Here is a 21,645-nt window from a genome sequence, read left to right on the forward strand (position 1 = left end):
GACCAAATACAGGCAATTTGGATGCTTCTATTCAGTATTGAGAGCTTTAATGTTTCTTATTGATTTATTTTTTCCCACTAGCTCAGTCAGGGGGTGGTCATGGGCATCTATCAACATATGGGTATTGGCTCGAGCCAATGATGATTCCATGTAAAGCTGTTAAGTCATCAACTTAGAACAAAATGATTAAATGATTTTTTTTATATATAAAGGATTTAATAAAAGCCAAGGTAAAATTATAGGTCAATACAAATTTTATTCAAACTGTATGTAAACATTTATACTACAAAAATTGTGAAGGATTTTTTTGTTTTTACAGACAAAAAGTAGTTTATGTATACTGATTCTACCTAAAATTTAAATGAAATTTGAATACAATTTTTTATAGTTTTATTAATAAACAATGATACAATTTACAATTTACACTAAGCTAGGTAATTAGTACAAATGTGCAGCTTAGGGAAACTAGTTAAATAAAATAGCGTTGATGTGAATGAACTCTTATAATTAATCTTTTTTTCTGTTAACACAACTTCAAACAAGTATTAGTGGTTATTTGTATTTCTGATTGTGAATTTCAAGTATAGCTTATAAACCGTCATAATCTGTAAACTATGAAATGAAACAAGTTAATCTGCCTGCCTACAGGAAACATAGATTTAGGCAAAGGAACAGTTATTTTCCATGTGTTCCTTCGACTAAAAACTAAGAAACAAAAATCATAAATAATAAATAAATAACAACTGGTAAGTAAAGATACATAGGATGACTTAATCCTACAACTTTAGTCAAATATTATCATCTAATTTCTCATGAAGCTCGTTGGTTTTCCTCCTCAAGACATGAAGTGGCTATCCTCTCATAGTCATCTAGACTTAAGGTAGATACTGACCGCAAGAACTCCTAAAAAAAAATCAAGGTTAGTAGGTTCAACACGATAATTTTAAAGTCGTGGCCTTAAAAATAAAGGTTGCTGGCCTGACACTACTGAAGATTTTACACAGGAAACCTTGACAGGCCCGTTTTTGACCCTGTCAGCGCCCTAGGCACAACTAACAGTAGCGCCCCTTTGCAATATATATAACAGGGTGTCCACCAACCGGGAAATCCGGGAATCATGCGGGAGTTTTTTGAACCGGGAATTATGTCTGAATTTTGTATTTCTACCTAGAGTTTTCAATTTACCGTGATCGCGCATGACAACATCAGTGATGTTTCCGTGACAGCGGGAGACGATAATATGTCTACACAAGGCCGCGAGGGATGATCAGAATATTACCACGATCACGGAAGACAATGATAATGTCCACACGACCGCGGGAAACACAAGAATTTTGCCGCGATTGCGGAAGACGATGATGATCTCCACACAACTGCGGGACATGATTAACATTTTGCCGCAATCGCAGGAGATGATTTCCATGTATTCACGACCACGGGAGACTGTTACGATGTCTACAGGACCGCGGGAGATACAATAATGATTTATACATGGCCGTGAGGGATGATCAGATATTGCCGCGATCACGGAAAACGATGATAATGGCCAAACGGTCGCGGGAAAAGGTCAGAACTTTGCCTAATTTGCGGAAGAGGATGATGATTCCACAAGACCGAGGGAGATAATTACCATTTTGCCACAATCGCGGGAGGCGATTACTTTGTCCACAAGACCGCAGGGGACGATATAATGATGTCTTCACAGCCGCGAAGGGTGGTCATAATTTGATCGCGATCGCGCAAGACGAGGATAATGTCCTCACGACCGCGGGATATGCTTATGTATTGCCTCGATCATGGAAGACGATAATTATGTCTAAACGACCCGACCGCGGAAAATAGTAAGAATCTTGCCGCAAACGCGGGAGACTATTACGATGTCTACACGGCCGCGAGGGATTATCAGAAGTTTACCGTGATCGCATGCAAATACAACCACCGATTTTTTTTATTTGCCAAATTGTTGGCGCCCCCCCCCCAAAAAAGCCAATTGCCTCGCGCCCTAGGCACGTGCCTACCGTGCCTATTCGGTAAATCAGCCCTGAACCTTGAAACACAGTACATTTCATACAGTGGCTCCTTTGTTGCTTAGAATGGAATCCAAACATTTTCTTGCACTTAGTGCATTGGCTATTATTATTCAACTGCAGTGAAAGTGTTTAAGAATTGAATAAACTGATTTAACTTCTGATTCTGACAGTCCATAACTAACTGAAGTAAATAACGAAGCAAAATACTAGTGTTCAAACTCTCTGGGATCATTTTGGGCAAAATAAAAAACATGTCAAACCATCATTGACTTAAATAAGAAAAACATACCCCTGGTTGGGATTAAGTTGGGTGATGGAAGAATATGTTGCGTAACAAGTAGGCCTATAAATTTCAAATTTATACCCAGCAACAGTTCAAATTGAACAGATAACAAGAGGGAGTCTACTGCCAAGCTGACTAAACAACAAGACACATATGGAATAAATGATGCTATGATGAAACAATTTGTTGCTAGAAAGCATTTAATTAATAACTGCCCCTATTACCTATTTGCTAATTAATACTGCCTGCTACTTGTTGGCAAGTACGAAGGTAGCAGCACTGTTCAGTCGCCAAAGGTTTCCTGGTTGTCGAATAATGCCAGAAGTAGTTAAACATAGGTGGGGAAAAATACCCAAATGAACGAACCAGAAATAGCCTACATCCCAAACAAACTTAGTACTACTTACGAAAAAAAAAAAAAAAAAACTAATGCTAGGAGATGCTGATGAAACAAGATCATGTTACATAATCTAACCTCACACTAAGCTATAAAAATTGGCATGACTCAGTGGTAAAATGTTACAAAACAACATTAGTATACATTTGTTTGACTGCAGCCAAAACAAGCACAATTAACATAATGAATAATCTCAAGCTCAAATGGTTACTTGAAATTGAGTCAGCCAAACATAGATGTGATTTACTCTAAACCTTTTTTGTTGGAATAAAAAAAAGTTTTCCAAGGTCTGCTCTGAGCTTTAGTCCCAAACAAGCGAGATAGCTCAAATCTGACACCAGCATTATGTCTTTGCTTCTTGCACTACTGTTCCAGCTGGTTTCTATCCATCTGCAATGATTAGTCTGCGTTTTAGTAGCAGAAACGATATGAAGAAAAAACAAAGCTCCATTTAAGTAGGTACAGTACGACGATCTGTGATTACGTTTCTGTGGGAAGGGTGGCCCTATTAAAATTATCAGATAAAGGATGAGTTGACAGAAAGGTTTTAGGACATAAAAATTGGAACTGTGACCTAGATAATTTGCAGAAGTTTGTACAGATTTGTACATAGATCTGTCAGAAGGTATTCTTTAATTTCTATCCTGGCAGTGATTGAAGTTGAGAAAACTTCTTGCTGATCAACGTAAGACTATCAGTGTTCACTGTTGTCCTTATTAGTCTAAGAGACATCCCTTATCAGTCTGGCAAAGTTTAGTCACAACTTGATCCATGAGCACCATTTCCGTAACTTTGGTCTCCCTCAAAATGATCCTGAAAAACAACCGCAGCCGGTCTATTTTAATCTACAGACAACTCTCATGATTTTCAAATGGACTTAATTTCTTTCTGCTACTTAAGGCACATTAAATTATTTCCTGACAATTCCATCTTAACATTACCTGCTACTATCATAAAAATCATATCTACCTTTCCAAACTCATCGACGATTCTCTTAGTCTCTGCCTCGGAGTAGAAGTCTCTCAAAAACTTGTATGCAGCATCCTTTAGGACTGTCAGGTCCTGTTCTCCACTACTTGGTTTTTCCGGCAGCTTCTTTGAACTGGTCTCTTGTTTCTCTTGTTTTACGATGAGGTTCAACTTAGTGCCATCTTTAATCGTTGGGTAGTCACTAAGCAACTTTTCATCTAGAAATAAAGTTATGGTTAAAAAATCAATGTAGATGAAAACCCAAACTAGGGAACTATTTCTTATATTTTAATGCAAAATAATGAGTTAGATTGACTTTTAAAGAGAGTGGAAGTAAATCATCAGTTTGACAATGTTTTAAATCTTATATTAGCATAATCTTATCTGATTAATGGTTATATAACAATAATTTGCATTGGTGATATTTATACCCTTGGTGCAACTCTGGTGGTAACTAATGAACTGGGTAGCTCCAATAGTTATACAGTACATTGCCTTGGCCGCTGACAGGAAGACACGTAGTATCTCACAACTCAAGCAATAGCCAGTCAGTCTGTCAGTCAGCACCATATAGATACATGAATGAAAATAACTAGTGTAGGGCTACTTTCTTCCACACATTGTGAACTTGGGTGGTTTGCTGACAAAGTTGTTAGTGTCTCAGACTTCAGTACGGGAGAGACCTGTTCAATTTACGGTGCATCCACAAAACATATTGATTTGGACTGCTGTTCTATAAGCATTTGTTACATTTTTCAATAGCTTCTGCAAGTTTGCGAGGCTGAACTGTGTCAGATTTTCCCTCTCACCTGTGAGGGGTCGACCCGTGAACAACAACTTCTGCTGCAGTACAGGCACTCCCAGCAACTTGTCCAGTTGTTCCTTCACCTCTGACACCCTTGTCTGGCCAGTCACCTGCAACATTGTACAGTATCATCTATAGGTCTGCATCATCACTAAAGAATATGACTAATTGGAGTTTAAAGTTGTCTGGATTAAAGAGAATAGACATACATGACTGTAGTGGTTTAATTTATAACCAATCTATAAAACATTTAGAACCGTTTAAAAGCTACAGAAGTTTGCCAGCACAATTGATCAAAACTTCACTTTTAAACCAGAACATTTACCTAATCAAACTCTAGTTAAGAGGTTTTACGATATGTTGATAAATCTGCTAAACAATCAATCACAGTTTCTTGGAATAAAGTTAATTGGTTTAGGTCCACCATGGACACAGCAGATCAATTGACTCCAGTTGAGGAGGTCAAATCTTGTTCCCAACACTTGACACATTGTCAACCATGGGATTGGTCAACCAGTACATAGCAGCACTCGCAGGTAATTCCATTACATAAGCTAGGGTCACGTCTTGTACGATACATCAAGTCAAATATAATCTCATTAAATCTCGGGGTTTATTATTTTTTCATTGGGATGTATGTTAATAATACACAACAACACACAGTTTAATCAATTGAAAAGTATACAGTAATATGCATGTTGTTATGTAATCGTTTTAAGACTTGTTACTTCGTCCAATTAGTACTGTAAGTGTTATTCATCTCCTTATCAAAATAGATGAATAAATAAAATATGGATACCACGATAGCTCTATCATAACTAATAGGTCCCAATGGGCAGTATACTGGACATATAATAGAGTAAAAATCTGCTTCCCCTTCTGTTGTGACGGTCAGCTGTTCTTGACGCGATATAAGTGTTAGAGGAAGTTGGTTTTGAAATGTAGGCCTATTTGTTCGATGAGGACATAATTCCTTTGCTCTTGATTCATTTTCCATCCTTTTTTCTCTATTTTAGGGAATTCTCCATAAGCTATTTTTAGTATAGGCCTAGTGTAATATTCCCAGGCCCCGATTGAGTGGTTGTTGTTGACAAGATGTAGGCAAAAGCATACTTTTGTTAAACATTTTTCAGTACTAGCTAGGGTTAATTGTATCCTATCATGCCGCTTTCATAGCCATTTGCTGATGCCATCTATTTTAGGAGATTGTGCTTCTTATAATATATTTTGATGGTTCATTGACCCCTCTTATCCAGACTCCTCAGGACCAAGGCCAGTCCAAATAATGGTTTTTAACTGATGTACCCTAAACTCGTTCAATTAGGAACATCTAATGCATATCCCAAATATTTTACTTAAATTTTTAAAATTTAAGTAAAATATTTTAAATTTAAAATTTAATTTTTTTGCTGATGATTATTGTACGGTTTAAAGAGATGTCACTTCAGCCGAATGAAATTTGGTTAAACCTATGACTGGTTAAAAGGTGGTCAGGCAGCACACCTATGTAATAAAGAGGGACTCTACTGTATAGTACTACCTTTTTTTTTTGCTGGTGTTTTGTGTAGTGTTTGATGTAGTGTTTGATGTATTTGTTTTTGTAGTGTTTGATGTATTTGTTTTTTTTTATGAATTGCATACTTTAACAATTAACAATTTAACAATTACTTTAACGCTTGCACCAAAACTAGTCAGTATTCAGCTGTTGATGGTGATTTGGACAACACAGAGGTAAGATAGCCTAATTTGAAAAGTTTCCAGTTGAATAAACTCAAAATTATGACAGTACAATCACTAGATGTATCACACACGAGACAACACAAGATGTGAAACATGTTATCTATATTTAACTTTATTCTTTATTTGTTTGTTTTCAGCTTGTCTAAGCATGCTTGCCTCGGGCTCCTGCTACGGTTGGATCAACCCGATCCTTTCACACTTGATGGGACCAGACAGTGAAATACCCATGACCACAGCTGAGGTAGCTTGGGTCATACCCATCATAGAACTCGGAGATCTCATCAGTCCACTGCCAGCTGGGATTCTCTGTGACTACATCGGACGCAAGCCTGTTATCCTGTCTAGTGCTCCCATGTACATCCTAGGTTGGTTTCTCATTCTCTACTTCCCTTCCCCCGTGATGCTCGGTGTGGCTCGGACTATTCACGGGATAGCCATGGGAGTAGCTTATACAGCGTCTCCCATATATCTGGGAGAGATCGCTGGTAACACCACACGAGGAGCGATTACCAGCTTGTTTTCAAACTCTTGGTGGATGGGCTTTCTTGTATCTTACTCCATCGGACCTTATCTCAGTTTTCAAAACTACACCTGGTTTTCCCTAGCGCTTAACATTCCTGTCTTCCTCCTCTACTGGCAGCCAGAAAGTCCTTATTATTACATCATGGCCAACGAAGAAGAAAAAGCTTATGAATCGCTCAAGTGGTTCAGAACATCGACCCTGGAGGAACTTAAAGCAGAAATGGAAGAAATAAAGAAAAGTGTAGAAGAAAATAAACGCAAAGCAAGTTTTCGTGATGTTTTTGCATCCGGTGTGGATCGAAAAGCACTGATTTTGCTTAACGCCCTTTTGGCTGTAAGAACTCTGAGTGGGTTGACTGCATTTTTGATTTTTACAACTGAAATTTTCAACCAAACCCCGAACCTCACAGTTTCATCCGACCTAATCACAATAGCATTTGGATTGGTCATGCTTGGAGGAAGTCTGATTGGGTCGTTTACTTCAGACACTTTAGGGCGAAGATTTCTGCTGATCACATCTTGCATCGGATGCCTTATATGTCAGATCTGTTTAGGGACTTATTATTTTCTACTTTTTAACTCAACTATAAATGTTTCTCAGCTCAGCTGGATGTCACCAATATTGATCTTAACTTATGCATTATTCTGTAGTGCTGGTATGTATGTTGTATCCTCTACTTACACATCAGAACTGTTCCCTTCAAACACCAGAGGTATAGCCTCCAGCATTGCTACCATTAATATCACTATATTTTGCTTTATCAGTCTGGTAGTCTATCAACCTATTATAGACTATATTGGTGTGTATGCAAACTTTTACACATTTGCATCGGTATTATTTGTTGGATGCATTTACTTTTACATTGTAGCACCAGAAACAAAAGGAAAATCCTTTGCTCAGATTAGATTAGAACTTAGCATGTAGAAGTTCCAGTTTTGATCTAAAATCTCAAACACAAAAAAATTTGCAAGAAAAAAAGCTAGATATTTCTTAATAATTACCTACACCTGTAACTTAATCTAAGCTACCTAGTACTAGGGGTGTTAAAAAATTGAAATATTCCGTTTTATTATGAAATTTTGGATGGGTTGAAGTCTGTTTTTGATAGATATTTCATTAAATATATACTGAACATAATATTTATACTGTGTCTTCCAGACTAAAATGCTTTTTGTTTCATCTTGAGTTCATGGTTACCGAGTTCCGTTTCCTTACGAAATGTTGGATGGGTTTGAAGACGAGAGATTAAATATTTACTGAACAATAATTAGGCTGTTTCTTCCAGATTAAAATGCTTTTTGTTTTATCACTCTAAAGTTCATGGTAACGGTACAGAGTTATGCAAGTTAACAAAAAGCCTTGCATTCAAAAATTAATGTGTTTCGCAAAACAAAAATGCCCGTTGTAGAAGTAACAAAAAATATTAAAATCACTTTTGAACTCGGAATTAATAAGGTATATATATATAGGTAAAAATGTATAATTTATTTTTAAAATGGTCAAGCAAACCCTGTTGGATCACTTGTAATGGAGAGACCCTACAACTTAGGTTTAGTTTTAATTTATTTTGCTGATAGGTTACAATCTTGTTATTTTTATAAAGACTAGAATAGAGAACAGACTTGTTACTCAGAAGTCTATAATATTTTTGAGATTATGGAACTTTTTGCACAAATTTCAAAAGCGTTGATTATCTTTTAACTGACTTTTCTTGCCTGGAACCATTATTTAAACAGCGTTTTTTTAGCAACAAAGTTAGGTTTGCTACATTCCTCTAATACAAACATTATTAGACTAAGTATGTCAGATTAAAGACAGATTTGATCAATGGAGCTGAATAGGGAATACTGTTAATACATTTGTTTTACTAAAAATATCTCACCATATATATTAAGTTAAATGAAAGGCTATCTTGAAATCTGTGTTTCCGTAACCTTTTTAGACAATGCCGTACTGAAGTTTTGCAATTCTTAGGAAGCATTGAGTCAAGAGAATCAAGTTTTATTGCCATTGACCTTTCTTTGTACAAAGGAATAGACATAGTCAAAACACATACAAAATATTCCAAATTAACAAATAAAATACAAAGTTTTACAAAATACTTAGTTAATTAAAATACAACATATCTAGAGAATATGGATCATGTAGATATACATCAAAATTCAATATCAACTTTTGTTTTTAGAAATTCATGGATGCCATAGAAAGGATTACTTATCAACCATTCACATAATTTAGATTTGAATATCTTGAAGGATACAGTTCTGGCCGAATCAGGAAATTTATTTAAAAAATTAATGCAGTTTAGTCTATGACTATTGCTACTTTTTTAAAGTCTATGAGCTGTTATGTCTAACTGTAGTTTATTCCTTGTATTATGAGAATGAACATCTTGTCTTATGTTAAATTCATGTAGGTTAATTTTTGTATACTGCATAATTAATTTGATAAATGTATAAATTAATTATTGTCATAATTCTAAGCCTGATGAAAAGAGGTCTGCAGTGATCCACAGGACCCGCTCCAAAAATGGTCCGAATGACTTTTTTCTGTAAAATAAGAATTTCATCTGAACAAGACGAATGCCCCCACAGCATTAGTCCATAGGAAATATGTGACTGAATAAAAGCAAAGTATGCCGTTCTTAAATAATCAAAAGTAACAAAATCTTTGAGTTTCCAGATTAGGCAATTAACGCGGGAAATCTTTTTACAGATGTTTTCTATTTGTTCTTTCCAATTTAATTTAGAATCTATACAAAAACCCAGCAATTTGACTGAGTGTTTTACAATTTCATTGGAGGGGCCAATTAAAATATTTTGCGTTTTATCCTAATTACATTTAAGCTTATTCGCTGAAAACCAAACAGAAGCTAGGTTTATGGCTTCATTGGTCATTGTATTTAGAGTATGAATGTCTTTATGAGTGGCGATTAGGGTGGTATCGTCTGCATATATTACAGAGTCAATCCCAACATTTCGTGGTAAATCATTGATACATATTATAAATAGAAATGGTCCAAGGACCGAGCCCTGTGGAACACCAGAGACCACGTCTCTTAAGCCAGATTGCATCCCACCAACTGAAACATACTGCTTTCTATTACTTAAGTACGAATGAACGAAACCTAACTGTGCATCTTCAATGCCATAAAATTTGAGTTTACTAAGCAAAATGTTATGAGGAACACAATCAAAAGTGCTTCAATGTGCTGTCAATTTCTTTGTCTTCAAAAGCATTTATTGTTTTATTAATTACTTTTAGAACTGCCGAAGCAGTTGACTTTCCTTCCCGGAATCCAAATTGCGAATCTGTCAATATAATATTGTTTACAAAGTGCCCATTTAATTGTTCATAAACCACCGATTCAATGATTTTTGAGAAGATTGGAACAATAGATATTGGTCTATAATTTTGAGGCAATAATATATATAAAGTATATATATAGTAAAAATTTACTATATGGGAAGAAGAGTCTACTTGTGTTGCTTAGTCTATGATCATAGCCAGCCTACTATATAGTAAGTTAAAATTTTAGCTTCAAAAGGCTACTGTCCTGAATTGAAGTAAAATTTAAGTATAAGTTATTTGGATTCAGGAGGTAAAAAACTATAATGTATGATATCAAAATTAAAAATTTGTTTGAGGCACCTATACTAAATAAATAGGTACCAATGTGTCAATAACTTGATACTAACCTAACCTAACCTGGTTTACCCAAAATAGGTCATTTTCGGCACTTTGCTAACCTAAGCATGGGTTGGGTTGGGTTAGGTTAAGTTAGATTAAGTTTAGGTTGGATTATATTTATTAAGTTAGTTTGGTTAACCCGGCACTTTGCTATTTTTTACGACGTTTCAAACCTGGTTTTCTGGGTAAAAACGGCATTTTACTCCTACTGTACCGTAAAAGTGTCCGAAGGAAAAAGTATTTAAAATGGACTAAGTTAAATAAGTAGCCTACCTTAGGCCTAACTTAGGGATAAAGTAAAAAATGAAAATTTTCAAGCCCCAAAAATCATTGATTTCCATGATGTTCAAACACGATTTTCAGGGTGGAATAGTTGGATCCCCCAAAAGTGCCAATGGTAAAAAGTGCTTAAAATAGGGTCCACTTCCGTATCTGTTGTCAAAAACAACCGAATGAAAATATCGATCCGTAGCCTAAGTATATCGATTATTTCATTCGATACTAGCTTTAACCCGTGGGCTTTGCCCCGTTTAACTTCTTAATTTTCAAGATGATCTCGTTCGCATGGCTCAATCACGTCCTGGTTGAAGTTCGTTCGCTAAGCTCACTCACCTTTAGGTTGGAGCTCGTTCGCTACGCTCACTCACCTTTAGGTTGGAGCTCGTTCGCTACGCTCACTCACCTTTAAGTTGGAGCTCGTTTGCTGCGCTCACTTGCCTTCAGGTTAGCTCGTTCGCTACGCTCACTTGCCTTCAGGTTAGCTCGTTCGCTACGCTCACTTGCCTTCAGGTTAGCTCGTTCGCTACACTCACTTGCCTTCAGGTTAGCTCGTTCACTACGCTAACTCGCCTCCAGGTTGAAGTTTGTTCGCTATGCTCACTCACCTTTTGGTTGCAAATTAGCTGTTGTCATAAATGTAAAAGAAATAATAGTGCTGCACCCTGTTGGTAATCCTTGTAACTTTAATGCTATTGAACATCATAGAACAGAACCAACTTGTTTCATTGAAACAGCTGTTAAGATTCATTAATTCCATTTCTCATAAGGTTAACATGGGAAACTCCAGAGCCACTGGGGCGGAGCCGATTGGACGGATCACAAAATTGATGGTGTATAAACCTATTCCATGAAATTCTACACGTATGTACCAAGTTTCGTGGCAATCGGTTCAGCGGTGTCTCAGTTTCACCGCCAAATATATATATATATATATAAGTTTATACAAACATTCTCTTTTATACTTATAGATATCGTTTGGTTAGTTCCTTACCTAACTAACCAAACAATATATCGAATGAAATAATCGATGGGCTATATCGAATAATTTTTCATTCGGATGTTTTTGATAACAGATACAGAAGTGTAAGCCTACTTACCCTTCAAATAAGTAAATTAGCCTAATTTTAATAGAAAAATGCAATATAACATAAGTAGGTCAAGTTCAGTATTACCCAAAAATAGGCCTAGGGCTACTATTTTTCACGTTCAGTGCTGACTACATCAATTGATGTACTTAGTCGCGCCACGAGCGCTCCTACTGGCCGACATCAATTGATTCAGTTGCGCGACCCCCACTACATTAGTTCAGTATGAGCTTAGCCATTGCTGGGGAACGTTAAAATCATTGCTAGCCTGTAGCTTAGAATGTGAGCTTTATTTTGGTGTAGGTTGGTACTAATTTCCTGTAAAATCCCGTCTGACAATGCTTTTGGGGATTTTCTCTCTTCAAGCCATATTACAAAGCCACTGACTACTGATCCAGGCAGTGCTACCTTTGGGTGTTTTGGGAACTACATCCAATCTCGGGGTAACATAGTACAATCATCGCTGCTCTTTTGATATCCATAAGATTGAAATATTTGAATGCCAATTGTGTTCACTGTTACGGTAACGTGCCGGGGCTCTGCCGCCATTGGCGAGCGCCTGTTAAAATGCCTGCCGCACTCAACGTGTTTAGCAGCCAATTATGTAGGTTAGGCCTTTTACTTAACTTAATCTTTTGATAGAGCACAAACCAGGCAGAGAGGTGTAGGCTATCATGATTACAAGTGTAGATTTAGGCCTACTGATTATTTTTGTTTCAACACCTTGCTATGAAAACTACTTATTCTAGTAGGACGGACGTTTCCCCTTAGCTTATCTAACTTGCCTAAGGCCTACCTCTATAGCATACTCCTGTCCTTGTAAAACTTTTACAATTATCTTCATGTCTGCAATGATTAAATAGGTACAAACAGGGTGTGAAACTTTAATTTTCAACCTAATGCTAGTTTTTTTATGTAAAGGACTATTTATTTACTAATTAACTATTTTCGTAGCACTTTAATGAGAAAACACTGTACTGGCTAGGACTAGAACTGAATTGAATTACTGCTTATTAACCATACACAAAACAACAACCGAGAGAACCTAAACTAAAAAAACTAATTTTATGATATTCTTTTGCTTTCTCTTTCTTCTTTTACTGCTTCCTGTTCTTTACGATCGTGAAGACAGCTATCGCCAGCTGTCGACCCTACATTTTTCCCCCTCCCACAACGATTTCCCCTCTTCGCCCTCTCGACCAATCAGATAACGCCTAGGTTTGAGCAGTACAGTCGATGCACAAAAAAAAGACCTCGCATTTGAATTTACCTTCTATGGATAATTAATAGTTTTCCGAACTAAAACTAATAACTGTGTATTTGTAATATAGCACATATACGCACCAAAAAGTATAAATAAATCGAAACATATAAATTTTATCATATATATGTTCTCAGCATACAAGGAGTGTTTGGACGTACTTGAAACTATGTTGAAACAATATTCGACCAAATATTATTGTTTTAAATACATATTAAAGAATTATTAAAAACCATATATAATATATTTAAGTTAATTTCAGCCTGAAGTCCAGCTAACGAATTAGCACTCAGCGTACTAAGAAAGTTCGGACAAACATTTACCTATGTTGTGACGATATTCCCCAAAATTTTATCATTTTAAATTAAAGTATACACTTAAATGTACAACATATTAAAAAATCATTAAAATCTAAACATATATATTTAGGTTAATTTTAGCTTAAAGTCCAGCTAACGAATTAGCGCTCAGCGTACTAAGAATGTTCGGACGAACATATACCTATGTTAAGACGATATTCCCCAAAATTTTATCATTTTAAATTAAAGTATACACTTGAATGTACAACATATTAAAAATTCATTCAATTCTAAACATATATATTTAGGTTAATTTTAGCCTAAAGTCCAGCTATTGAATTAGCGCTCAGCGTACTAAGAATGTTCGGACAAACATTTACCTATGTTGTGACGATATTCCCCAAAATTTTATAATTTTAAATTAAAGTATACACTTGGATGTACAACATATTAAAAAATCATTCAATTCTAAACATATATATTTAGGTTAATTTTAGCCTAAAGTCTAGCTAACGAATTTGTTCTCAGCGTACTAAAGTAGTATTGTCAGCGTATTGTCTGGTACGCCCTTGCCAGTAGCCGTATTCAGGAGTTGAACGTCGACATCCAGGCCATCGTCGTTCTCTCTGTCAACTGTGTCGGCGCTCCTCAGCTCGTACAGATGACCGTCGAGGGAGTTCAAGATGAGGTCGTTGATCTCCTTGACGTTCACTATCAGAGTCGAGAGGATTGCGCGTCGCGAACACATATCAGAGTCGAGTAGGACGTTTGCGGGAAAGACAGAATCGACCAAGGTAGATACTAAGTTGGAAGGACGAAGGTATGATGTACGATGGGGACGGAAGTTAACTGAGACCGAGTTAATACGGCGGAGAGATAAGTAAAATATGATCTAGATTAGATCGGACCTAAATTGGGGGGAGTACGGTATGGATATATTAATTAATGTATGAATTACAATTAAATTAATTGTAAGAACTTACTGGTAGAGGTGAGTTATTATTTTCCGAACTTTTGTCAAGCCCTTGTCCCAGTTGAGTTCAATAGCCCGTTTAACACTGAAAGAAAGATTTAAATGTTATGAAGATTTTGATTATGTTATTTTTTGGGTCAATATGATATTTACTAATGATATTGAGCTAGTACCTTACCCCTCGAATTCACTGTAGGTACAAAAAAGTACACGACAGGCATCGACATCGAAACAAGTAGGACAGATTCTCCTTTTCGTAAGAGCATATAAGCCTCTACTTTGGTCGCAGTGATATTCCTCATCGTACCACCAAGGCATACGGTCAACATTGCCCATCAAATGGGCCATGAAGCGACGGATCCATCGGTAACGAGTTCGCAAGGGAACTTTACATGCCGCTAGGAGGATTTACATTTACCAATTAGGTTGCGTCTGTCCGGGAAGTCTCACTGTAATCAGGCGGTTGGAGATGCCGATTACGATGACTTTAGTGCCGTTGACGAGTCCTTCAGCGATGTTGAGGTTCCTCATAATGAGGCAAACAGAGCCGATCTTCAGCCGCAGAACATGGTCTGGTACGCCCTTGCCAGTAGCCGTATTCAGGAGTTGAACGTCGACATCCAGGCCATCGTCGTTCTCTCTGTCAACTGTGTCGGCGCTCCTCAGCTCGTACAGATGACCGTCGAGGGAGTTCAAGATGAGGTCGTTGATCTCCTTGACGTTCACTATCAGAGTCGAGAGGATTGCGCGTCGCGAACACATATCAGAGTCGAGTAGGACGTTTGCGGGAAAGACGGAATCGACCAAATCAGTCAAAGACGTCACTTGTCTAATCCCGTGCAGCGGAATTAGACTTTGTTCGTTCCGTCCCTCCAAGAAAGTTGTCGAACTGACAGTCCCGTTGCCTACCTCAAGAAGGAATTCGGAATAGGCTGTGGAACCACTAGTCCGATGAGCTGTCGTCAGGGCAAAAATTTTGAAATGCTGCCACAGATGGGAAGCCCGAAGAGAAACACAAACTATGTCAGATGGCGTTCGAGCGTTCACAACGACGGGTGCGATCTGGCGGAAGTCGCCACAGCAGAGGAAGATTTTGCCACCGAATAGCTCATTGGAACGCATGAGGTCTCGCAGGGATCTGTCCAGAACCTCGAAAACAAACCGATGTGCCATCGGGGCCTCATCGAAGACAATAAGCCTTGCAGCCCTGATGAGCTCTGCTCGCTGGGAGCCGTTGGTGATATTCCAAAAGCCGGTGCCGTCACCGAAGTCGAGTGGCAACCGGAACATGCTGTGAGCTGTAGTCCCACCAGGCATGTTACCCGCGGCGATCCCAGAGCTGGCGACTGCCAGTGCAACCTGACGACAACCTCTCACGTATGCGAGAATGACACGAATAAGAGTGGTCTTTCCGTAGCCACCCGGACCGTCAAGGAAAATGATTTTCGAAGACGTTCCGCTGGCTGGGGCATTGAGAACGGAGGTAACGTACTCAAATACACGGTGTTGGTCTTCAGAGAGCTTTGGCACCCACTCCTCCACAAACGCTCTCTGTTGATTTTCGCCGTGTAAGAGCAGTTCTCTGCCCAACTCCGTCGTGTCATCGTGTACATCGGGGAGGCCGTGATCTGCGACGCAAGAGCCCTGCCGACGGAGATTACGATCAATCTCGATGAGACCTAGCTTGTAGGCCAGTTCAACATCGAGAGGATTACGTTCAATGTGGTCCTCGCAGATGGAATCACGGAATACATCCCACAGGAGAGCTGCGAGAGCTCCCATGTTGCAGAGGATCACAAAGAAAGAACGAAGTCTCGGGCCAGTCATGAAAGTGGCGGCCTCGCGCAGCGCGTAGTGGTACTCCTGTTCATCTTGCACCAAGCCAAGATGCCGCGCGACCTCTTGAAAAGTGCGGCAGTTCGGCCCACCGCGGGACAGGAGGTCGGCATAACCACGGCAAGCAACAGTCATCAGTAGGATACGCAGGTAATACTGTTCAGTCCTGCTCGGAGAGACCCAAAACAGTCTGCACACTTTCTCGCCGCGCTGGCGGGCCGTGATAAAATGGACGTGGATAAAATACGCTGAGCGCTAATTCGTTAGCTGGATTTTAAGCTAAAATTAACCTAAATATATATGTTTAGATTTTAATGATTTTTTAATATGTGCTACATTTAAGTGTATACTTTAATTTAAAATGATAAAATTTTGGGGAATACCGTCACAACATAGGTAAATGTTTGTCCGAACATTATTAGGACGCTGAGAACAAATTCGTTAGCTAGACTTTAGGCTAAAATTAACCTAAATATATATGTTTAGAATTGAATGATTTTTTAATATGTTGTATATCTGAGTGTATACTTTAATTTAAAATGATAAAATTTTGGGGAATATCGTCACAACATAGGTAAATGTTTGTCCGAACATTATTAGGACGCTGAGAACAAATTCGTTAGCTAGACTTTAAGCTAAAATTAACCTAAATATATATGTTTAGAATTGAATGATTTTTTAATATGTGCTACATTTAAGTGTATACTTTAATTTAAAATGATAAAATTTTGGGGAATATCGTCACAACATAGGTAAATGTTTGTCCGAACATTATTAGGACGCTGAGAACAAATTCGTTAGCTAGACTTTAGGCTAAAATTAACCTAAATATATATGTTTAGAATTGAATGATATTTTAATATGTTGTACATCTGAGTGTATACTTTAATTTAAAATGATAAAATTTTGGGGAATATCGTCACAACATAGGTAAATGTTTGTCCGAACATTATTAGGACGCTGAGAACAAATTCGTTAGCTAGACTTTAGGCTAAAATTAACCTAAATATATATGTTTAGAATTGAATGATTTTTTAATATGTTGTACATTCAAGTGTATACTTTAATTTAAAATGATAAAATTTTGGGGAATACCGTCACAACATCGGTAAATGTTCGTCCGAACATTCTTAGTACGCTGAGAACAAGTTCGTTAGCTAGACTTTAGGCTAAAATTAACCTAAATATATATGTCTAGAATTTAATGAATTTTTAATATGTTGTACATTCAAGTGTATACTTTAATTTAAAATGATAAAATTTTGGGGAATACCGTCACAACATAGGTAAGTGTTCGTCCGAACATTCTTAGTACGCTGAGGGCTAATTCGTTAGCTGGACTTTAAGCTAAAATTAACCTAAATATATATGTCTAGATTTTAATGATTTTTTAATATGTTGTACATTCAAATGTATACTTTAATTTAAAATGATAAAGTTTTTTGGGAATATCATCAAAACATAGGTAAATGTTCGTCCGAACATTCTTAGTACGCTGAGAACAAATTCGTTAGCTAGACTTTAGGCTAAAATTAACCTAAATATATATGTTTAGAATTGAATGATTTTTTAATATGTTGTACATCCAAGTGTATATTTTAATTTAAAATGATAAAAATTTGGGGAATACCGTCACAACATAGGTAAATGTTCGTCCGAACATTCTTAGTACGCTGAGCGCTAATTCGTTAGCTGGATTTTAAGCTAAAATTAACCTAAATATATATGTTTAGATTTTAATGATTTTTTAATATGTGCTACATTTAAGTGTATACTTTAATTTAAAATGATAAAATTTTGGGGAATACCGTCACAACATAGGTAAATGTTTGTCCGAACATTATTAGGACGCTGAGAACAAATTCGTTAGCTAGACTTTAGGCTAAAATTAACCTAAATATATATGTTTAGAATTGAATGATTTTTTAATATGTTGTATATCTGAGTGTATACTTTAATTTAAAATGATAAAATTTTGGGGAATATCGTCACAACATAGGTAAATGTTGTCCGAACATTATTAGGACGCTGAGAACAAATTCGTTAGCTAGACTTTATTTCTAAAATTAACCTAAATATATATGTTTAGAATTGAATGATTTTTTAATATGTTGTACATCTGAGTGTATACTTTAATTTAAAATAATAAAATGATAAAATGTTGGGGAATATCGTCTTAACATAGATAAATGTTCGTCCGAACATTCTTAGTACGCTGAGAGCTAATTCGTTAGCTGGACTTTAAGCTAAAATTAACCTAAATATATATGTTTAGAATTGAATGATTTTTTAATATGTGCTACATTTAAGTGTATACTTTAATTTAAAATGATAAAATTTTGGGGAATATCGTCACAACATAGGTAAATGTTTGTCCGAACATTATTAGGACGCTGAGAACAAATTCGTTAGCTAGACTTTAGGCTAAAATTAACCTAAATATATATGTTTAGAATTGAATGATTTTTTAATATGTTGTACATTCAAGTGTATACTTTAATTTAAAATGATAAAATTTTGGGGAATATCGTCTTAACATAGGTAAATGTTCGTCCGAACATTCTTAGTACGCTGAGCGCTAATTCGTTAGCTGGACTTTAAGCTAAAATTAACCTAAATATATATGTTTAGATTTTAATGATTTTTTAATATGTTGTACATTCAAGTGTATACTTCAAATTAAAATGATAAAATTTTGGGGAATACCGTCACAACATAGGTAAATGTTTGTCCGAACATTCTTAGTACGCCGAGCGCTGGATTTCAGACTCAAATATACTTAAGATTTTATGTATATATTATTTTATATGTTATGAATTTAAGTATTTCCCTCCATTTCATTTGTGAAAATGTGCCGGAAAACGTTACAACATGTGTTATATCGTTTAAATTAAGGTTTTAACATTTTTAACACAGTTGAGGTCTATTACCGTTGTATTAGATTGTACACAGGTAGGGTAGTGGGGGTGTGGAATTCTCCGCCCGCCGTTAGCTGGCGATAGCTGTCTTCACGATCGTCTGTTCTTTCTGTTTCTTCTTCTTGTTCGTCAATCGTCGTGCTCGCTGCCAACCAAACGTAGCAGAACAAATAAATCGTAAACCATATAATACCTTTATACCATGTATCCATCGATGACCTAAAGTACAAACTAATATTATTAGTAAATCAGCTGATCGCCCAATGCAAATCTAATGGAAATTACAAGTTACAAGTTGTAACTTGTAACTTGTAGTTTATTATGAAATGGGCCCCAGTAGTGACTGGATAGATTTCGTCAAAGAAAAACATTTACAAACATTTTAGTTTTAATACTTTATATATTTATGCGGTTAACATGGCTGTAGATTACGAGGTCCATTCACCATTTTCCTCTGTGAAATATTCCTTCATGGAGTACAGGGGCCGTGCCTTGAGTAGCTCCTCTACTCTCTTTTTAAAGCTCTTAAGAGGGATTGACTTTATGTCCTGGTGCAGGTGGTTATAAAGTCTGATGCCAAGGACCGGATAAAAGTCTTTTTGTTTACTAAGCCTGCAGAAAGGAACATTTAAATCTTCTCCTTTTCTCGTATTATAACGATGTAGCTGGTTTCTGCAGCTGAGGTTATCTATGTTTTCCTTGGTTTGCACCAGACAGTTATAAATGAATTGGCTGTAGATAGTCATTTGTAAGAATGTGAATATGAATATGAATAAGATTGTGACCCTTGGTTACCTTATTATTTTAATACCGGTCTTTTTTAAATCTTTTACTCCATGGGGGATTGATGGCATCATTAAAAACATGGAAAACTTTACTATCTACATATTATACAAACATATGTTCAACGCTGAGGCTATGGACAGGCGTACGTCAGCCTAAGCCGACCATTTTGAGAGTGTCCGCGTCAAACACGTCCGGGCTAAACACGGAGCCATGAAACATAGAGTGATAAACATTCATCAGGGATTTCTCTGTGACCAGATACCTAAGTTTTAGTAGCACAAAGCATACCCTTGACAGCTTATTGCAGACCTTATCTACGTGGTCATTCAAGGTTAGCTTCTGGTCCAGGGTTAGCAGCTTCATCAGAGCAATACTTCAGTGGTGTGTACGATAATTTTAAGCTAGATGTTCAATAGTTTGTGCTCCTGCTTTCGCTTGGAGTTAGCTATCATTTGGCTGTTCCACTAAGCGGAACCATAAATAAAACATACGAGGAGTATGTTTTATCTATGGCGGAACACTCCTCTTTCCGTTATGCACTATAGGGATTTTGCCGTTTAGGCACTGTAAAACATGAATGAAATTTCAATGTGGAGTTTGCGAAATAGTAATTCTTCTGAATGAATATAAATCATTCAACAGGTTCTCAACAACCTCTCTTTTTAACTATTCAATAAATGGGAACGCACTTGTTCGATCCACCTCGTTAACGAGCTTGGAGTATCATTCACATAATCTCTCAACCCTGCAGAATCAATGAATCAAGTTAACAGGATAACAATTAAGGAGAGCGAACTCAGCCCTTGGATTCATTCTAAGAGTATCCAGAGATGGCTTCTCTGTGTGGGCATTATAATGCTTTTAAGGACGTTGGACGTTATTCGTTAAGCTAGTGCGCCCCTTGTTGGAATATTGTTCTCCTGTATGGTACCCATCGGATATACAGTTGGTTTTTCACAAGACATCGAAAGAGTTCAGCTCCGTTTTCTGAGAATCGTGGGACTTCGTCTGGGATACACATTCAGGAATTTATCCATTGAGGATCTTCGACAACAGCCTCGTCAAGGTATTCCTCAAAATCTTGACTTGTTCTCCTCAAGTTCAATAACTTAAAAGAAAAGAGCTGCTTGCTCGTTTTTCATAATTGCATCCTTGGTAAATTTTGTTACTATATGCTCCAGTTTGTTATTGAATTTCTTGTTTTTATTATTAGTTATTACTATAGCTCAGTGGCTGTGATGTGGGGGGGAGGACTTGCACATGAGATTCGAAAAAAAAATAAACCAACGGATGAGCAAGAACCAGAAATTAGACTAAAGTAAAAGCAAAGCGCAGACTACTTGGTAAAAGTACTTGGTAATATAGCACACAACCTGTCTTGTGTGCTCTATTCAAATTATTCACAGTAAATTAAACAAACGTTGTAAATCTGATATTTCATAAATGTCGCTGGGCACGTTCCGGATGCAGATTAACCGGTGTCTTGTTCACCGGTACCACCCCGGGGCAAGAGTCTTGGTATCCCAAAACGCGCTCACTGTACCACCATAGAATAAATAAACCATCTATGGTACCACAAACAGTTTACTCGCGCATGCGCATTTAGAGGAGCAATCCGCAATTAAAACGGATGTAAAAAGAAACTCTGTCTAGTGCTAGTGTAGCGAGTCTGATCTGAGACTGGACTGAGTGAAGGAAAGGAACAAGTTAAGTTCGATCCGATCCAAGCTCCAAGCAAACAATCATCAATCCATAATCCAATCGGCAATCA

General features: G+C 37.0%; 3 protein-coding genes across 3 annotated transcripts; 1 reads left to right on the forward strand and 2 right to left on the reverse strand.

Annotated features, from left to right (window-relative positions):
* Positions 1-268: 268 nt before the first annotated feature.
* Positions 269-12,864, reverse strand: LOC129002711 (ubiquitin-like protein 4A). Its single transcript, XM_054430718.1, has 4 exons — positions 12,598-12,864; positions 4,489-4,594; positions 3,680-3,897; positions 269-903 (listed from the first exon to the last, which is right to left on the reverse strand). Exons 1-4 carry the CDS (start codon positions 12,643-12,645, stop codon positions 811-813), a joined length of 465 nt encoding a protein of 154 aa, XP_054286693.1. The 5' UTR covers positions 12,646-12,864; the 3' UTR covers positions 269-810.
* On the forward strand, positions 4,985-7,760 carry LOC129002710 (facilitated trehalose transporter Tret1-like). Its single transcript, XM_054430717.1, has 2 exons — positions 4,985-5,020; positions 6,362-7,760. Exon 2 carries the CDS (start codon positions 6,373-6,375, stop codon positions 7,669-7,671), a length of 1,299 nt encoding a protein of 432 aa, XP_054286692.1. The 5' UTR covers positions 4,985-5,020; positions 6,362-6,372; the 3' UTR covers positions 7,672-7,760.
* Positions 12,865-14,748: 1,884 nt separating the features above from the next.
* Positions 14,749-16,305, reverse strand: LOC129003301 (ATP-dependent DNA helicase PIF1-like). The gene has a single exon (XM_054431594.1). The coding sequence runs from the start codon at positions 16,303-16,305 to the stop codon at positions 14,749-14,751; it is 1,557 nt and encodes a 518-aa protein (XP_054287569.1).
* Between the last annotated feature and the right edge of the window lie 5,340 nt (positions 16,306-21,645).

Source organism: Macrosteles quadrilineatus, unplaced genomic scaffold (assembly GCF_028750875.1).
Source record: "Macrosteles quadrilineatus isolate MER2022 unplaced genomic scaffold, UCM_ALF_1.0 Scaffold_9__3_contigs__length_116548681, whole genome shotgun sequence".
NCBI classification, from domain to species: domain Eukaryota; kingdom Metazoa; phylum Arthropoda; class Insecta; order Hemiptera; family Cicadellidae; genus Macrosteles; species Macrosteles quadrilineatus.

Excerpts from the sequence above, each read along its gene's own strand:
- LOC129002711 (XM_054430718.1), bottom strand. The coding sequence starts at position 12,645 with ATGAAGATAATTGTAAAAGTTTTACAAGGACAGGAGTATGCTATAGAG. Across the intron at positions 4,595-12,597 it reads GACAGGAGTATGCTATAGAG|GTGACTGGCCAGACAAGGGT; the intron begins GTAGGCCTTAGG and ends ACAATGTTGCAG. Across the intron at positions 3,898-4,488 it reads CACGGGTCGACCCCTCACAG|ATGAAAAGTTGCTTAGTGAC; the intron begins GTGAGAGGGAAA and ends CTTTATTTCTAG.
- LOC129003301 (XM_054431594.1), bottom strand. The coding sequence starts at position 16,305 with ATGACTGTTGCTTGCCGTGGTTATGCCGACCTCCTGTCCCGCGGTGGG.
- LOC129002710 (XM_054430717.1), top strand. The coding sequence starts at position 6,373 with ATGCTTGCCTCGGGCTCCTGCTACGGTTGGATCAACCCGATCCTTTCA.